Raw genomic sequence first — 19,259 nt, 5'->3', positions numbered from 1 at the left:
TTGCTGACATACGGCAGTGACATACAATCAGACATTGAGTGTGCAGCAATCATAGTGAAACAACAAGGATTGGAAGCCTGGTATGGAAAAGTCTCAACTTATTTTTCCTCATTTTGCATTCAGTTATGGGGGTTGGAAATGAGTGAGGGAATGTTGCAGGAGCAGTCAGCCTGACGTTGGTAGTGTGGAATATTCTAGAATCCATTATCAAAGATTTTATAGCAGAGCAAGTGGAAAACAGTGGCAGGATCAGATAGAGTCAACGTGGATTTATGAAAGGGAAATCATGCTTGACAAATCTATTGGAATTCTGGTACTGATAACCAGAGGCACGGTCCCATATAAAAGTGCAACCTTAACCAGAACCGGCCACACCTCCTGTCAGCACGATGAAGACTCTCATTGTTCTCAGCGTCCTTCTCGCTGTCTCCAGCGCTGAAATCCTGTCACGATGTCACCTGGCTAAAGCAATCAAGAATTCTGTGCTGGCGAAAAACACCAAATACAGCGTGGATGACTCTGAGTAATACTCTCTGCGTTCAACAGAAACAATGTCAAATACACTTGCAGATAGTGACTGTACTTTTCTCTTGTACTTTCCTCAGTCAGTGAGTAATTGTTTTAATTCATTCGTGGGCCATGGGCATAGCTGGCTAGGCCATCATTTATTGCCCATCCCTAATTGCCCTTGGAGGGCAGTTGAGGGTCAACCACATTGCTGTCTCTCTGGAGTCACATGTTGGACAGACCGGGTAAGGACGGCAGATTTCATTCCCACTGAACCAGATGGGTTTTTCCAACAACAAGTGCAAGAGGTGCAAGGGGGGTGTCACAGCGGTTAGCACTGCTGCCTTACAGCGCCAGGGTCCCAGGCTCAATTACGGCTTTGGGTCACTGTTCGCCTTTCCTGCATGGGTTTCCAATTGGTTTTCTCCCACACTCCAAAGATGTGTGGGTTATGTTGAATGGCCATGCTAAATTGACCGCAGTGTCAGGGGGATTAGCAAGGTAAATACGTGGGTTCGTGGGAATAGCACCTATGGAATTGAGGTTGGTACAGACTCGATGGGCCGAATTGCCTCCTTCTGTGCCGTAGGAATTTGATGAAGTTTATGAGCTATTTTGTCACGAACATAGAGGTTATCTGAACATTGTCTCTGCCAGTTTCTAATCTCCCCTGAGTCCGCCCACCCAAATTTCCCCTTAGATCTTCTGAACTTGTAACTTTCTCTGGTTTCTCTCCCATCTCCCTTCTTGCCCTCTCTGAGCCAATCTTCTCCATGAGATTCAACTCTCTTGGCCCTATTCTCACAAAACTATTGACCACCCAAATTCCTTCCAGTCTCCCATGTTTGCTGATATTGGTAACAGTTCTCTCTCTCTGTCAGCTACTGCCCCTCCCCTTTATCACAGAATCATAGAATCTCTACAGTGCAGAAGGATGATATTTGGCACATCAAGTCTGCACCAACTCTGCAAAAGTGTTGCTTACCCTCTCTCCAAAAAGCCAATCCTTGACTCCTCCGTTCTAACAAACTGCTGCCATTTCCAAACTCCTGTCCCTCTCCAAAGTCCTTGGTCATCGTCATCTCCAAATTTGAACCCATATCGTTTCCAGAATCTTGTTATAGACCAAGACAATTTTTATCAAAGAAATAAATGACATCTGTGTGGCTAAGGAAAAGGTACGTTCCCTGCTTGTTGCAAAGACAATGGGTGGAATTTTCTGGCCACACTCACATCAGAACCGGAAAATTCCACCGAAGGTCAACGGACCTTTGCATGGTCCGCCCTCCGCCTGCTACGATTCCCATGGTGGCTAGAATGGGAAAACACGCCCCAATGGGCAGTGGCAGAGTCAGCTCACTATTGGTCAACGATGGGATCTTCCACTCCCACAGATCTCTGGGATGTTTTGCATGGCTCCCCCATTTGGCCGTTGTGGGGATCACCTTCGGCAGGACCAGAAGATTCCGTCGGGAGGAAGGGCAGAAAAGTTCAGCCCAATGTTCTTTGATTTGATTTGATTTGATTAATTATTGTCACATGTATTAACATACCGTGAAAAGTATTGCTTCTTGTGCGTTATACAGACAAAACATACCGTTCATAGAGAAGGAAAGGAGAGCGTGCAGAATGTAGTGTTACAGTCATAGCTAGGGTGTAGAGAAAGATCAACTTAATGCAAGGTAGGTCCATTCAAAAGTCTGGCAGCAGCAGGGAAGAAGCTGTTCTTGAGTCGGTTGGTATGTGACCTCAGACCTTTGTACCTTTTTCCTGAAGGAAGAAGGTGGAAGAGAGAATGTCCAGGGTGCGTGGGGTCCTTACTTATGCTGGCTGCTTTTCCGAGGCAGCGGGAAGTGTAGACAGAGTCAATGGATGGGAGGGTGGTTTGCGTGGTGAGTTGGACTACATTCACGACCTTTTGTAGTTCCTTGCGGTCTTGGGCAGAGCAGGAGCCATACCAAGCTCTGATACAACCAGCAAGAATGCTTTCTATGGTGCATCTGTAAATGTTGGTGAGAGTCATTGCCGAAATGCCAAATTTCCTTAGTCTTCTGAGAAAGTTGAGGTGTTGGTGGGCTTTCGTAACTATAGTGTCGGCATGGAGGGACCAGGACATGGTGATCTGGACAGCTAAAAACTTGAAGCTCTCGAACCTTTCTACTTCGTCCCCATTGATATAGACAGGTGCATGTTCTCCTTTAGTCTTCCTGAAGTCGATGACAATCTCCTTCATTTTGTTGACGTTGAGGGAGAGATTATTGTTGCTGCACCAGTTCACCAGATTCTCTATCTCATTCCTGTACTCTGTCTCATCATTGTTTGAGATCTGAGCCACTACGGTGGTGTCATCAGCAAACTTGAAAATCAAATTGGAGGGGAATTTGGCTGCACAGTCATAGGTGTATAAGGAATATAGTAGGGGACTGAGGACACAGCCTTGTGGGCAGTGGTGTTGAGGGTGATCGTGGAGGAGGTGTTGTTGCCTATCCTTACTGATTGTGGTCTGTGAGTTTGGAAGTTCAGGATCCAGTCGCAGAGGGAGGTGCCGAGCCCAGACCACAGAGTTTGGAGATGAGTTTTTTGGGAATAATGGTGTTGATGGCTGAGCTGTAGTCAATAAATAGGAGTCTGACATAGGTGTCCTTGTTATCTAGGTGTTCCAGGGTTCAGTGCAGGGCCAAGGAAATGGCATCTGCTGTGGACCTGTTGCAGCGATAGGCAAACTGGAGTGGATCCAGGTCATCCGGGAAGCTGGAATTGATTCGTGCCATGGTTAACCTTTCGAAGCACTTCATAATGATGGATGTCAGAGCCACCGGCCAATAGTCATTAAGACATGCTGCTTGGTTTTTCTTAGGTACCGAGATGATGGTCATCTTCTTGAAGCAGATAGGGACATCATATTGTTGTAAAGAGAGGTTGAAGATGTCTGTGAGTACCCCCGCCAGCTGATCCACGCAGGATCTGAGTGCTCGTCCGGGTACCCCATCCGGGCCAGTTGCTTTCCATGGGTTGACCTTCAAGAAAGCTGCTCTGACATCTGCCATAGTGACCCCAGATACAGGTTCATCCAGGGCTTCCAGGGTGGAGGTCATGCTCTCGCTGACCTTTTGCTCAAAACGGGCGTAGAATGCATTGAGCTCATCAGGGAGGAGTGCGTTGGAGCCGGTGATTTTACATCTCTTCATCTTGGAGCTTGTTATGTCTTGCAGACCTTGCCATAGTCGGCGGGGGTCGGTGTGGCTCGCCTGGGACTCTAGCTTGGTCCGGTACTGTCTTTTGGCATCTTTGATGGATCTCCTTAGATCATATCTGGATTTCTTGTAAAGATGTGGAGATGCCGGCGTTGGATTGGGGTAAACACAGTAAGAAGTCTCACAACACCAGGTTAAAGTCCAACAGGTTTATTTGGTAGCAAATACCATAAGCTTTCGGAGCACTGCTCCTTCGTCAGATTTCCACTCCATCTGACGAAGGAGCAGTGTTCCGAAAGCTTATGGTATTTGCTACCAAATAAACATGTTGGACTTTAACCTGGTGTTGTGAGACTTCTTACTTTCTTGTAAAGGTCAGTGTCGCCTGACTTGAACGCCTCAGACCTGGACTTCAGCAAGCAGTGGATATCCTTGTTCATCCATGGTTTCTGGTTGGGGAACACGTGGATTTGCTTCTTTGGCACACACTCTTCTACATACTTACTAATGAAGTCAGTTACTGGAGTGGTGTACTCGATCAAGCACACAGTGTAAGTCGAGTGAATCACATTTACGTTTGTCACGGGTTCTAACCTCCAGCATCTCATGTTCATTTTATAGGGCTGTGTTTGGCGGACCATGTGAGTAAATACAACACACTTGCAATTGGTCAGGATTCAAGGAATGGGACGATCTGGTCAACAAACTATGGGATTTTTCAAATTAGCAGTAAATGGTGGTGCGATAATGGAAAGACTCCAAATTCTTCAAATGGCTGTGGGATAAAATGTGATGGTATGTGAAGCAACAACATTAGTCCCAGACTCACTTACTTAGAGATGCAATTTAACAGAGGGAAGAAGGATGCATTAGCAAATCACTAAACTAGTTTACACCTCACGCAAATTTTATTCACACTGGCTCAAATAGACAAAGAATGCTATTGCGGTTTAATATAAGCTGCCAACTCAACATCACACTCGATAGAACGAGCAATCAATCCACCTTGGTATCTCGGCCAAAATCTTTGCTCTACTAAGAAGAGAATTGACAGATTGACTGCCTATTTCTCTAGTTGTGCTTGCGGAACATTTATGTATAGAAGTGCTCTCCAAATCCTGACATGTTATCCTACCTTGAGGGAGGGGTGGTGAGGGAGAGACAGTGGCACGTGGTAATGGTATTAGACTAGCAATCCAGACACCCAGTTTAATATACTATGGACATGGTTTAAAGCCCACCACACTATACACCACAGTTTCCCACCAACTGTAACCTCCTGACACCCTCTGTGGCCACCCTCTCCCACCCACCTGCCCATTTTATATCATACAGAGCGCAGAACGCCTCTCACTCTGGGTCTTTGTAACTCCACGTTGGAACTCAGCTTAGCTATGACAGATCAGTTGGGAATGTTGTCATTATTACTTATGGGCCTTGCTTTTCCCACAGAGCCTGACCTGAAAAGCTACGCTGCAACCCTTGACTGAATTTCCTGTGGATTAACTACATGAGAAATTCTTCATGGCCATGTAAATTAGATGATGAATGCTGGTGGTCGTGAAAGGTGCCATGTAAATGCAAAACTTACTTTGATTCCCTCATTGACATGTCGCCACCACCTTCCCAAGGGCAACTAGCGCTGGACAATAAGTGTTGGCAGGCCAGTGACGCCCGTGTCCCACGAATAAATAAAAAAAATTATGTTTCAGTAACAATGGTGGAACAGACGAATCTCCATGGAAATTTATCTCAAGGTTTCTGCAAAGACAGGGGGGGCGGGATTATCTGGCCACGCTAGCCCGAAAATCAGAAAACCCTCCTGAGGTCAACAGATCTTTGCATGGCCCACCACCGCCCCACCCGCTACAATTCCCATGGTGGGCGGGACGGGAAAATTCTGGTCAAGGTTTACTGTTTCCAGTGAGTGTAAGAGGTACAGTGTCAACATCCACAAATAATTTCTCATGTAATTAACCCACTTGAAATGTTATCCCGTACTTTATCGTGTAGAATGCACTGTTGTCTCCCCCCTTCAATGCTGTTCCCACAATGACCGTGTCATGTAGATCACCCCCACCTCAGATGAAGCTCTGCGCTTTAATGACACAAGGAGTAGGACTTGAAGGACACAATCCCTGGGACCTTTGCTAAATAATCACTTTTCTTTTCCCAATACAGAGCTCCTGAGTAATAACCTAAAGGTGAACTTTGACTGTGCCTCAACAATTGCAGCCAAAAAGGGAATGGAGGCCTGGTATGTAAAGTCGTGCTCTTTTCGCTCTCTCCGCACATTCAACTCATCAGTCAGCAATTGGGGGGAGGGACTGTTGCTGCTTTCTATTTGGCATGTATAAATAATGTAATGACAATGTGGACACACACAACATCTCAGTGAAACAGGCATTTCAGCTATTAGAGAGGGTGTGTTATAGAGAGTGTGACAGTGAGGGTGTGTTATAGAGAGTGTGACAGTGAGGGAGTGTGTTATAGAGAGTGTGACAGTGAGGGGGTGTTATAGAGAGTGTGACAGTGAGAGTGTGTTATAGAGAGTGTGACAGTGAGGGGGTGTTATAGAGAGTGTGACAGTGAGAGTGTGTTATAGAGAGTGTGACAGTGAGAGTGTGTTATAGAGAGTGTGACAGTGAGGGGGTGTTATAGAGAGTGTGACAGTGAGGGGGTGTTATAGAGAGTGTGACAGTGAGAGTGTGTTATAGAGAGTGTGACAGTGAGGGGGTGTTATAGAGAGTGTGACAGTGAGGGGGTGTTATAGAGAGTGTGACAGTGAGGGGGTGTTATAGAGAGTGTGATAGTGAGGGGGTGTTATAGAGAGTGTGATAGTGAGGGGGTGTTATAGAGAGTGTGACAGTGAGGGGGTCTTATAGAGAGTGTGACAGTGAGGGGGTGTTATAGAGAGTGTGACAGTGAGGGGGTCTTATAGAGAGTGTGACAGTGAGGGGGTGTTATAGAGAGTGTGACAGTGAGAGTGTGTTATAGAGAGTGTGACAGTGAGAGTGTGTTATAGAGAGTGTGACAGTGAGGGGGTGTTATAGAGAGTGTGACAGTGAGAGTGTGTTATAGAGAGTGTGACAGTGAGGGGGTGTTATAGAGAGTGTGACAGTGAGGGGGTGTTATAGAGAGTGTGACAGTGAGAGTGTGTTATAGAGAGTGTGACAGTGAGGGGGTGTTATAGAGAGTGTGACAGTGAGAGTGTGTTATAGAGAGTGTGACAGTGAGGGGGTGTTATAGAGAGTGTGACAGTGAGAGTGTGTTATAGAGCGTGTGACAGTGAGGGGGTGTTATAGAGAGTGTGACAGTGAGGGGGTGTTATAGAGAGTGTGACAGTGAGGGGGTGTTATAGAGAGTGTGACAGTGAGGGGGTGTTATAGAGAGTGTGACAGTGAGGGGGTCTTATAGAGAGTGTGACAGTGAGGGGGTGTTATAGAGAGTGTGACAGTGAGAGTGTGTTATAGAGAGTGTGACAGTGAGAGTGTGTTATAGAGAGTGTGACAGTGAGGGGGTGTTATAGAGAGTGTGACAGTGAGGGGGTGTTATAGAGAGTGTGACAGTGAGGGGGTGTTATAGAGAGTGTGACAGTGAGAGTGTGTTATAGAGAGTGTGACAGTGAGGGGGTGTTATAGAGAGTGTGACAGTGAGAGTGTGTTATAGAGCGTGTGACAGTGAGGGGGTGTTATAGAGAGTGTGACAGTGAGGGGGTGTTATAGAGAGTGTGACAGTGAGAGGGTGTTATAGAGAGTGTGACAGTGAGGGGGTGTTATAGAGAGTGTGACAGTGAGGGGGTGTTATAGAGAGTGTGACAGTGAGAGGGTGTTATAGAGAGTGTGACAGTGAGGGGGTGTTATAGAGAGTGTGACAGTGAGGGGGTGTTATAGAGAGTGTGACAGTGAGGGGGTGTTATAGAGAGTGTGACAGTGAGGGGGTGTTATAGAGAGTGTGACAGTGAGAGGGTGTTATAGAGAGTGTGACAGTGAGGGGGTGTTATAGAGAGTGTGACAGTGAGGGGGTGTTATAGAGAGTGTGACAGTGAGGGGGTGTTATAGAGAGTGTGACAGTGAGGGGTTGTTATAGAGAGTGTGACAGTGAGGGGTTGTTATAGAGAGTGTGACAGTGAGGGGGTGTTATAGAGAGTGTGACAGTGAGGGGGTGTTATAGAGAGTGTGACAGTGAGAGTGTGTTATAGAGAGTGTGACAGTGAGGGGGTGTTATAGAGAGTGTGACAGTGAGAGGGTGTTATAGAGAGTGTGACAGTGAGGGGGTGTTATAGAGAGTGTGACAGTGAGAGTGTGTTATAGAGAGTGTGACAGTGAGAGTGTGTTATAGAGAGTGTGACAGTGAGAGTGTGTTATAGAGAGTGTGACAGTGAGGGGGTGTTATAGAGAGTGTGACAGTGAGAGTGTGTTATAGAGAGTGTGACAGTGAGAGTGTGTTATAGAGAGTGTGACAGTGAGAGTGTGTTATAGAGAGTGTGACAGTGAGAGTGTGTTATAGAGAGTGTGACAGTGAGGGGGTGTTATAGAGAGTGTGACAGTGAGGGGGTGTTATAGAGAGTGTGACAGTGAGGGGGTGTTATAGAGAGTGTGACAGTGAGAGGGTGTTATAGAGAGTGTGACAGTGAGAGGGTGTTATAGAGAGTGTGACAGTGAGGGGGTGTTATAGAGAGTGTGACAGTGAGGGGGTGTTATAGAGAGTGTGACAGTGAGAGTGTGTTATAGAGAGTGTGACAGTGAGAGTGTGTTATAGAGAGTGTGACAGTGAGGGGGTGTTATAGAGAGTGTGACAGTGAGGGGGTGTTATAGAGAGTGTGACAGTGAGGGGGTGTTATAGAGAGTGTGACAGTGAGGGGGTGTTATAGAGAGTGTGACAGTGAGGGGGTGTTATAGAGAGTGTGACAGTGAGGGGGTGTTATAGAGAGTGTGACAGTGAGGGGGTGTTATAGAGAGTGTGACAGTGAGAGTGTGTTATAGAGAGTGTGACAGTGAGAGTGTGTTATAGAGAGTGTGACAGTGAGAGTGTGTTATAGAGAGTGTGACAGTGAGAGTGTGTTATAGAGAGTGTGACAGTGAGGGGGTGTTATAGAGAGTGTGACAGTGAGAGTGTGTTATAGAGAGTGTGACAGTGAGAGTGTGTTATAGAGAGTGTGACAGTGAGAGTGTGTTATAGAGAGTGTGACAGTGAGAGTGTGTTATAGAGAGTGTGACAGTGAGAGTGTGTTATAGAGAGTGTGACAGTGAGGGGGTGTTATAGAGAGTGTGACAGTGAGGGGGTGTTATAGAGAGTGTGACAGTGAGGGGGTGTTATAGAGAGTGTGACAGTGAGGGGGTGTTATAGAGAGTGTGACAGTGAGGGGGTGTTATAGAGAGTGTGACAGTGAGAGGGTGTTATAGAGAGTGTGACAGTGAGAGGGTGTTATAGAGAGTGTGACAGTGAGGGGGTGTTATAGAGAGTGTGACAGTGAGGGGGTGTTATAGAGAGTGTGACAGTGAGGGGGTGTTATAGAGAGTGTGACAGTGAGGGGGTGTTATAGAGAGTGTGACAGTGAGGGGGTGTTATAGAGAGTGTGACAGTGAGGGGGTGTTATAGAGAGTGTGACAGTGAGGGGGTGTTATAGAGAGTGTGACAGTGAGGGGGTGTTATAGAGAGTGTGACAGTGAGGGGGTGTTATAGAGAGTGTGACAGTGAGGGGGTGTTATAGAGAGTGTGACAGTGAGAGTGTGTTATAGAGAGTGTGACAGTGAGGGGGTGTTATAGAGAGTGTGACAGTGAGGGGGTGTTATAGAGAGTGTGACAGTGAGGGGGTGTTATAGAGAGTGTGACAGTGAGAGTGTGTTATAGAGAGTGTGACAGTGAGGGGGTGTTATAGAGAGTGTGACAGTGAGGGGGTGTTATAGAGAGTGTGACAGTGAGGGGGTGTTATAGAGAGTGTGACAGTGAGGGGGTGTTATAGAGAGTGTGACAGTGAGGGGGTGTTATAGAGAGTGTGACAGTGAGAGTGTGTTATAGAGAGTGAGGCAGTGAGGGGGTGTTATAGAGAGTGTGACAGTGAGAGTGTGTTATAGAGAGTGAGGCAGTGAGGGGGTGTTATAGAGAGTGTGACAGTGAGAGGGTGTTATAGAGAGTGTGACAGTGAGGGGGTGTTATAGAGAGTGTGACAGTGAGGGGGTGTTATAGAGAGTGTGACAGTCAGAGTGTGTTATAGAGAGTGTGACAGTGAGGGGGTGTTATAGAGAGTGTGACAGTGAGGGGGTGTTATAGAGAGTGTGACAGTGAGGGGGTGTTATAGAGCGTGTGACAGTGAGAGTGTGTTATAGAGAGTGTGACAGTGAGAGGGTGTTATAGAGAGTGTGACAGTCAGAGTGTGTTATAGAGAGTGTGACAGTGAGGGGGTGTTATAGAGAGTGTGACAGTGAGGGGGTGTTATAGAGAGTGTGACAGTGAGGGTGTGTTATAGAGAGTGTGACAGTGAGGGGGTGTTATAGAGAGTGTGACAGTGAGAGTGTGTTGTAGAGAGTGAGGCAGTGAGGGGGTGTTATAGAGAGTGTGACAGTGAGGGGGTGTTTTAGAGAGTGTGACAGTGAGAGTGTGTTATAGAGAGTGTGACAGTGAGGGGGTGTTATAGAGAGTGTGACAGTGAAGGGGTGTTATAGAGAGTGTGACAGTGAGGGGGTGTTATAGAGAGTGTGACAGTGAGAGGGTGTTATAGAGAGTGTGACAGTGAGGGGGTGTTATAGAGAGTGTGACAGTGAGAGTGTGTTATAGAGAGTGTGACAGTGAGGGGGTGTTATAGAGAGTGTGACAGTGAGGGGGTGTTATAGAGAGTGTGACAGTGAGGGGGTGTTATAGAGAGTGTGACAGTGAGAGTGTGTTATAGAGAGTGTGACAGTGAGAGTGTGTTATAGAGAGTGTGACAGTGAGAGTGTGTTATAGAGAGTGTGACAGTGAGGGGGTGTTATAGAGAGTGTGACAGTGAGGGGGTGTTATAGAGAGTGTGACAGTCAGAGTGTGTTATAGAGAGTGTGACAGTGAGAGTGTGTTATAGAGAGTGTGACAGTGAGGGGGTGTTATAGAGAGTGTGACAGTGAAGGGGTGTTATAGAGAGTGTGACAGTGAAGGGGTGTTATAGAGAGTGTGACAGTGAGGGGGTGTTATAGAGAGTGTGACAGTGAAGGGGTGTTATAGAGAGTGTGACAGTGAGAGGGTGTTATAGAGAGTGTGACAGTGAGAGTGTGTTATAGAGAGTGTGACAGTGAGGGGGTGTTATAGAGAGTGTGACAGTGAGAGTGTGTTATAGAGAGTGTGACAGTGAGGGGGTGTTTTAGAGAGTGTGACAGTGAGGGGGTGTTATAGAGAGTGTGACAGTGAGGGGGTGTTATAAGAGTGTGACAGTGAGGGGGTGTTATAGAGAGTGTGACAGTGAGGGGGTGTTATAGAGAGTGTGACAGTGAGGGGGTGTTATAGAGAGTGTGACAGTGAGAGTGTGTTATAGAGAGTGTGACAGTGAGGGGGTGTTATAGAGAGTGTGACAGTGAGAGTGTGTTATAGAGAGTGTGACAGTGAGGGGGTGTTATAGAGAGTGTGACAGTGAGAGTGTGTTATAGAGAGTGTGACAGTGAGGGGGTGTTATAGAGAGTGTGACAGTGAGGGGGTGTTATAGAGAGTTTGACAGTGAGGGGGTGTTATAGAGAGTGTGACAGTGAGAGTGTGTTATAGAGAGTGTGACAGTGAGGGGGTGTTATAGAGAGTGTGACAGTGAGGGGGTGTTATAGAGAGTGTGACAGTGAGAGGGTGTTATAGAGAGTGTGACAGTGAGAGTGTGTTATAGAGAGTGTGACAGTGAGGGGGTGTTATAGAGAGTTTGACAGTGAGGGGGTGTTTTAGAGAGTGTGACAGTGAGGGGGTGTTATAGAGAGTGTGACAGTGAGGGGGTGTTATAGAGAGTGTGACAGTGAGGGGGTGTTATAGAGAGTGTGACAGTGAGAGTGTGTTGTAGAGAGTGTGACAGTGAGGGGGTGTTATAGAGAGTGTGACAGTGAGAGTGTGTTATAGAGAGTGTGACAGTGAGGGGGTGTTATAGAGAGTGTGACAGTGAGGGGGTGTTATAGAGAGTGTGACAGTGAGGGGGTGTTATAGAGAGTGTGACAGTGAGGGGGTGTTATAGAGAGTGTGACAGTGAGAGTGTGTTGTAGAGAGTGTGACAGTGAGGGGGTGTTATAGAGAGTGTGACAGTGAGGGGGTGTTATAGAGAGTGTGACAGTGAGAGGGTGTTATAGAGAGTGTGACAGTGAGAGTGTGTTATAGAGAGTGTGACAGTGAGAGTGTGTTATAGAGAGTGTGACAGTGAGAGTGTGTTATAGAGAGTGTGACAGTGAGGGGGTGTTATAGAGAGTTTGACAGTGAGGGGGTGTTATAGAGAGTGTGACAGTGAGAGTGTGTTATAGAGAGTGTGACAGTGAGGGGGTGTTATAGAGAGTGTGACAGTGAGGGGGTGTTATAGAGAGTTTGACAGTGAGGGGGTGTTATAGAGAGTGTGACAGTGAGGGGGTGTTATAGAGAGTGTGACAGTGAGGGGGTGTTTTAGAGAGTGTGACAGTGAGGGGGTGTTATAGAGAGTGTGACAGTGAGAGTGTGTTATAGAGAGTGTGACAGTGAGGGGGTGTTATAGAGAGTGTGACAGTGAGGGGGTGTTATAGAGAGTGTGACAGTGAGAGTGTGTTATAGAGAGTGTGACAGTGAGGGGGTGTTATAGAGAGTGTGACAGTGAGAGTGTGTTATAGAGAGTGTGACAGTGAGGGGGTGTTATAGAGAGTGTGACAGTGAGGGGGTGTTATAGAGAGTTTGACAGTGAGGGGGTGTTATAGAGAGTGTGACAGTGAGAGTGTGTTATAGAGAGTGTGACAGTGAGGGGGTGTTATAGAGAGTGTGACAGTGAGGGGGTGTTATAGAGAGTGTGACAGTGAGAGGGTGTTATAGAGAGTGTGACAGTGAGAGTGTGTTATAGAGAGTGTGACAGTGAGGGGGTGTTATAGAGAGTTTGACAGTGAGGGGGTGTTTTAGAGAGTGTGACAGTGAGGGGGTGTTATAGAGAGTGTGACAGTGAGGGGGTGTTATAGAGAGTGTGACAGTGAGGGGGTGTTATAGAGAGTGTGACAGTGAGAGTGTGTTGTAGAGAGTGTGACAGTGAGGGGGTGTTATAGAGAGTGTGACAGTGAGGGGGTGTTATAGAGAGTGTGACAGTGAGGGGGTGTTATAGAGAGTGTGACAGTGAGGGGGTGTTATAGAGAGTGTGACAGTGAGGGGGTGTTATAGAGAGTGTGACAGTGAGGGGGTGTTATAGAGAGTGTGACAGTGAGGGGGTGTTATAGAGAGTGTGACAGTGAGAGTGTGTTGTAGAGAGTGTGACAGTGAGGGGGTGTTATAGAGAGTGTGACAGTGAGGGGGTGTTATAGAGAGTGTGACAGTGAGAGGGTGTTATAGAGAGTGTGACAGTGAGAGTGTGTTATAGAGAGTGTGACAGTGAGAGTGTGTTATAGAGAGTGTGACAGTGAGAGTGTGTTATAGAGAGTGTGACAGTGAGGGGGTGTTATAGAGAGTTTGACAGTGAGGGGGTGTTATAGAGAGTGTGACAGTGAGAGTGTGTTATAGAGAGTGTGACAGTGAGGGGGTGTTATAGAGAGTGTGACAGTGAGGGGGTGTTATAGAGAGTTTGACAGTGAGGGGGTGTTATAGAGAGTGTGACAGTGAGGGGGTGTTATAGAGAGTGTGACAGTGAGGGGGTGTTTTAGAGAGTGTGACAGTGAGGGGGTGTTATAGAGAGTGTGACAGTGAGGGTGTGTTATAGAGAGTGTGACAGTGAGAGGGTGTTATAGAGAGTGTGACAGTGAGAGTGTGTTATAGAGAGTGTGACAGTGAGGGGGTGTTATAGAGAGTGTGACAGTGAGGGGGTGTTATAGAGAGTGTGACAGTGAGAGTGTGTTATAGAGAGTGTGACAGTGAGGGAGTGTTTTAGAGAGTGTGACAGTGAGAGTGTGTTATAGAGAGTGTGACAGTGAGAGTGTGTTATAGAGAGTGTGACAGTGAGAGTGTGTTATAGAGAGTGTGACAGTGAGGGGGTGTTATAGAGAGTGTGACAGTGAGGGGGTGTTATAGAGAGTGTGACAGTGAGGGGGTGTTATAGAGAGTGTGACAGTGAGGGGGTGTTATAGAGAGTGTGACAGTGAGAGTGTGTTATAGAGAGTGTGACAGTGAGGGGGTGTTATAGAGAGTGTGACAGTGAGGGGGTGTTATAGAGAGTGTGACAGTGAGGGGGTGTTATAGAGAGTGTGACAGTGAGAGTGTGTTATAGAGAGTGTGACAGTGAGGGGGTGTTATAGAGAGTGTGACAGTGAGGGGGTGTTTGAGAGAGTGTGACAGTGAGGGGGTGTTATAGAGAGTGTGACAGTGAGAGTGTGTTATAGAGAGTGTGACAGTGAGAGTGTGTTATAGAGAGTGTGACAGTGAGGGGGTGTTATAGAGAGTGTGACAGTGAGCGGGTGTTATAGAGAGTGTGACAGTGAGGGGGTGTTATAGAGAGTGTGACAGTGAGGGGGTGTTATAGAGAGTGTGACAGTGAGGGGGTGTTATAGAGAGTGTGACAGTGAGGGAGTGTTTTAGAGAGTGTGACAGTGAGAGTGTGTTATAGAGAGTGTGACAGTGAGAGTGTGTTATAGAGAGTGTGACAGTGAGAGTGTGTTATAGAGAGTGTGACAGTGAGGGGGTGTTATAGAGAGTGTGACAGTGAGGGGGTGTTATAGAGAGTGTGACAGTGAGGGGGTGTTATAGAGAGTGTGACAGTGAGGGGGTGTTATAGAGAGTGTGACAGTGAGGGGGTGTTATAGAGAGTGTGACAGTGAGGGGGTGTTATAGAGAGTGTGACAGTGAGGGGGTGTTTGAGAGAGTGTGACAGTGAGGGGGTGTTATAGAGAGTGTGACAATGATCGTGTGTTACAGAGAGTGTGTGTGGTGAACCATTGTTGGTTCCCACTAGGTAGTGCTGAGCCATGGTCTGGCCAGTACTATGAGTCTGTATATATGTTACTGTTGGGGTTAGGGTTAGGCTGTTCTACCTGTTAATATCGTTGTTATGGTACACCCCAGTCGGCTCCGCCTCCTGGGAGAGGTATAAAGGTCACTGCTCCGCCTGGTGACCCTTTAGTCTGGGATCGTGTACTGTATATGTTAGCTCTGTTATTGTTGGCAATAAAAGCCTTTATTTCCCGAGTACATCACGCCTCTCGTGTGTTATATCGTGCATCAGTGTGACAGTGAGGGGGTGTTATAGAGAGTGTGACAGTGAGGGGGTGTTATAGAGAGTGTGACAGTGAGGGGGTGTTATAGAGAGTGTGACAGTGAGAGTGTGTTATAGAGAGTGTGACAGTGAGAGTGTGTTATAGAGAGTGTGACAGTGAGAGTGTGTTATAGAGAGTGTGACAGTGAGGGGGTGTTATAGAGAGTGTGACAGTGAGAGTGTGTTATAGAGAGTGTGACAGTGAGGGGGTGTTATAGAGAGTGTGACAGTGAGAGTGTGTTATAGAGAGTGTGACAGTGAGGGGGTGTTATAGAGAGTGTGACAGTGAGGGGGTGTTATAGAGAGTGTGACAGTGAGGGGGTGTTATAGAGAGTGTGACAGTGAGAGGGTGTTATAGAGAGTGTGACAGTGAGAGTGTGTTATAGAGAGTGTGACAGTGAGGGGGTGTTATAGAGAGTGTGACAGTGAGGGGGTGTTATAGAGAGTGTGACAGTGAGAGTGTGTTATAGAGAGTGTGACAGTGAGGGGGTGTTATAGAGAGTGTGACAGTGAGAGTGTGTTATAGAGAGTGTGACAGTGAGGGGGTGTTATAGAGAGTGTGACAGTGAGAGTGTGTTATAGAGAGTGTGACAGTGAGAGTGTGTTATAGAGAGTGTGACAGTGAGGGGGTGTTATAGAGAGTGTGACAGTGAGGGGGTGTTATAGAGAGTGTGACAGTGAGGGGGTGTTATAGAGAGTGTGACAGTGAGAGGGTGTTATAGAGAGTGTGACAGTGAGGGGGTGTTATAGAGAGTGTGACAGTGAGGGGGTGTTATAGAGAGTGTGACAGTGAGGGGGTGTTATAGAGAGTGTGACAGTGAGGGGGTGTTATAGAGAGTGTGACAGTGAGGGGGTGTTATAGAGAGTGTGACAGTGAGGGGGTGTTATAGAGAGTGTGACAGTGAGGGGGTGTTATAGAGAGTGTGACAGTGAGGGGGTGTTATAGAGAGTGTGACAGTGAGGGGGTGTTATAGAGAGTGTGACAGTGAGGGGGTGTTATAGAGAGTGTGACAGTGAGGGGGTGTTATAGAGAGTGTGACAGTGAGGGGGTGTTATAGAGAGTGTGACAGTGAGGGGGTGTTACGGGGAGTGTGACAGTGAGAGTGTTATAGATTTGCGTTTGGCCAATTTTTCCACAATTCACCAGCTGTGCCCAACTTTGTCACAGATTTCTGCCAAATTGATACTCTGCAACAGAGTCTGGTGGTTTTTAATCAAATGGACATTCGGATTATGCGTTTTCTACTGAGGATCAGGTTCCAAAGTCTGTCACACTCCTTTTCCATGTCAAATGTAGAAACGCTGCAATTCCTGACACTACAAAACTGCAGCTGACCTGCTTGTAAGCAAAAGTTAAAGAGACTCCCAGTGAATGTCATTGAAGCAAACTGATATATTTCCATCGCTACACCACAACTCGATGCAGTGCGGTAATGAGTTGCTGCGATTGCAAATATTTTTGTACAGAGATGCCCTCACAGTGCAGCGCACTACTGTTCACCTTTTGCCCACTTCCTCAATCCCAGTTCACCTCTGGGAGGTTATTACAAGATTCTCCCCTCCCTTTACATGTATTTTGTATCACTCAGGAGAGGTGGTACAGAGTTATTGTCACTGGAATAGTAATCCAGAGTCTGGGGACTGAAATAACTCCTCAGAGGCTGGTGTTTCTTCACCAGATTCCCTTTATTTGCAAACTCTGTTCCACTCCTAGAATGCTTCAGGTCCAAAGTCAGAATCTGGTGTTTCAATAGTCCTGACACTCCTCCATATATACACAGGTGACGCTCTTTGATTGGGCAGGCAATTATGACCTCAATTAAGGAGCTCATACTCACGGGCCTCGTTGAAGTAATTTACAGGGGTCTGGGCTCGAATCTCACCACAGTAGATGCTGGAATTTAATATTAATCTGGAATTAAATATTGAATGATGACCATGTCGATTATTGTAAAAGCCCATCTGGAAATCTTTCTTGGTCTGGCCTTCATGTGACTCCAGCTCCACAGCAAGGTCATTGACTCTTATATGGCCTAGATGGGCAATTAGGAATGGCCAATAAATGTTGGCCTGCTAGTGATGCTCAGATCCTATGAATAAAAAAAATCAAGTGGTGAATATAGTGACCCGTGCTTGAATTTTATTGGCACACCCTCCCGAGGCTCGTATGATCGCGCTCGAGGCCAACGGAGAAAGCCGTTCTGCGAGCATCGCCCGCCCCGATTCCGAGGCAGGCGTGCCGGTAAAATCGAGGCCCTGATCTCCACAAGTGAGTATCACGCGTGAGTGTCACATTGATTGTGAGCTGGAGATTATTGGTGCAATGGTTGTGCCAATTCCTGTATTGTAGGTTGTGGTATAGAGTGGCATAGCGTTCCAGCTCACTAACTTCCACAAGGGTAAGGGAATGATTTGCAGGGTTCTGGTGAAGGAGCAGGACAATAGATCCAGTTGGACTCTGCAGGGAGAAAGCATGGGAGTGCGACCAGGGGACTTGCTCCTGTAGAGAACTAGCAAGGACACAATAGGCCAAAAAGTCTCCTACCATGCTACGACCATTCTGTTATTTGTCCATCTCCTGTTGCCGCAATGTTTATCCAGATAGTTAGAAGTACAGATATACTCCAGATTACGGGATACACAGCTAATGGGAGAAGTTGCGGTCGCCCAATACAGAAGAATATCTCGTTTATTACTGGAGTTAGTAACAAGCACATGGTTACTGAGTGGCTTATATCCGGATTGTTTCACCCTCAGAAGAGTGAAGCATCTCAGGAAGGGAGGGGAGGAAACTTTGAAAGGGGCAGGGAAAAATAAACGCAATATATTGCATGCAGTTCAGTTCTGGTCGCCACAGTAACAGAAGGACGTGGATGCTTTGGAGAAGGTGCAAAGAAGGTTTACCAGGATGTTGCCTGGTCTGGAGGGTTTTAAGTATGAGGAAAGATTGGATAAACTCGGATTGTTTTCACTGGAAAGTCAGAGGCTGACGGATGGCCTGATAGAGGTCTGCAAAATTATGAGAGGCATTGACAAGGTGGATAGTCAGAGGCTTTTTCCCAGGGTGGATGGGTGGGCTCCAAGAGGGCACAGGTTTAAGGTGAGAGGGGCTAAGTTTCGGGGAGACATGCAGGGAATGTTTTTCACACAGAGGATGGTGGGTGCTTGGAACGCACGGCCAATGGAGGTGGTGGAAGCAGGCAGGTTAGCAACGCTCTGTTGGTAGGCACATGAACGGGAGGCAAACAGAGGGATAGAAACCACAGATCGGCGCAGGCTTGGTTAGCTGAAGGGCCTGTATTTATCTTTGTTCGAACACCTCCAGTCAATAAAAAATAAAGAAATGTTACTTCTCTCTGACTAATCTCGTTTTTCTGATGTTTCGTTTCTGCAGGAGCAGTTGGGTTGAGGACTGCAAGGGGAAATGGATTGGTTATTACACCTACTTTTGCTTCTAAAGATGGAAGAGATGCGCTTGGCCAAACCCACTCGCTTCAACACAGCGTAGCATGGGAAGGTTTCAGCAGCTAGCTCTGAATTGTTAAGATGGATGGGAACACAAGGAAGGAAGGTTTCTGCCGCAGCTCATTAAAATAAAAACAAGCAAATAACGATCCACAACTCTTTCATTCCTTTCAATATTGAGATTAATCTGGATGTGAATGAAATCCTGTTGTTAGGTTCAGAGTCTTTCCTGTGTCGAGTAGTTCATGGATGAAAAAGTTGCTTCTGCTGAAATCACAAAAGAATCCACAAGAGTGGATTCAATAAAATTCCTGGCTCAAATAAAATGTTGGTGTGGTGAACCATCGTTGGTTCCCACTAGATAGTACTGAGCCAGGGTCTGGCCAGTACTACAAGTATGTATATATGTTGCTGTTGGGGTTAGGGATGGGTTGTTCTACTTGTTGCTGTTGAGGTTAGGGTTGGGCTGTTACACCTGTATTATAGTTATTATGGTACATCACAGTCGGGCTCCGCCTCCTGGGAGAGGTATAAAGGTCTCTGCTCTGTCTGGGACCCCTCAGTCTGGGATCGTGTACTATACATGGTAGCTTCGTTGTAACAGTAAATAAAAGCCTTTATTTCCTTGAGCATCTCAAGCCTCGTGTGTGATAACGCGCATCAATTTTATTTACTGTTAATTAAACTCTCGTCGTTAAAAAAAAAGAAAACGATACAGAGAGTATGGAGCAAATGTTAAAACCCGAACGTCT

At 46.8% G+C, this 19,259-nt stretch overlaps 1 protein-coding gene across 1 annotated transcript; it reads left to right on the top strand.

Moving 5' to 3' along the window:
- The first annotated feature begins 389 nt into the window (after positions 1–389).
- On the top strand, positions 390–18,500 carry LOC144506215 (lysozyme C-1/C-2-like). The gene is made up of 4 exons (XM_078232076.1): positions 390–519; positions 4,323–4,496; positions 5,883–5,958; positions 18,437–18,500. Exons 1-4 carry the CDS (start codon positions 390–392, stop codon positions 18,498–18,500), a joined length of 444 nt encoding a protein of 147 aa, XP_078088202.1.
- The last annotated feature ends 759 nt before the right edge of the window (positions 18,501–19,259 follow it).

This window comes from Mustelus asterias, chromosome 17 (genome assembly GCF_964213995.1).
Source record: "Mustelus asterias chromosome 17, sMusAst1.hap1.1, whole genome shotgun sequence".
NCBI lineage: Eukaryota > Metazoa > Chordata > Chondrichthyes > Carcharhiniformes > Triakidae > Mustelus > Mustelus asterias.
The sequence above is the reverse complement of the archived record's forward strand: the minus strand, read 5'-3'. Positions and strand labels throughout refer to the sequence as shown.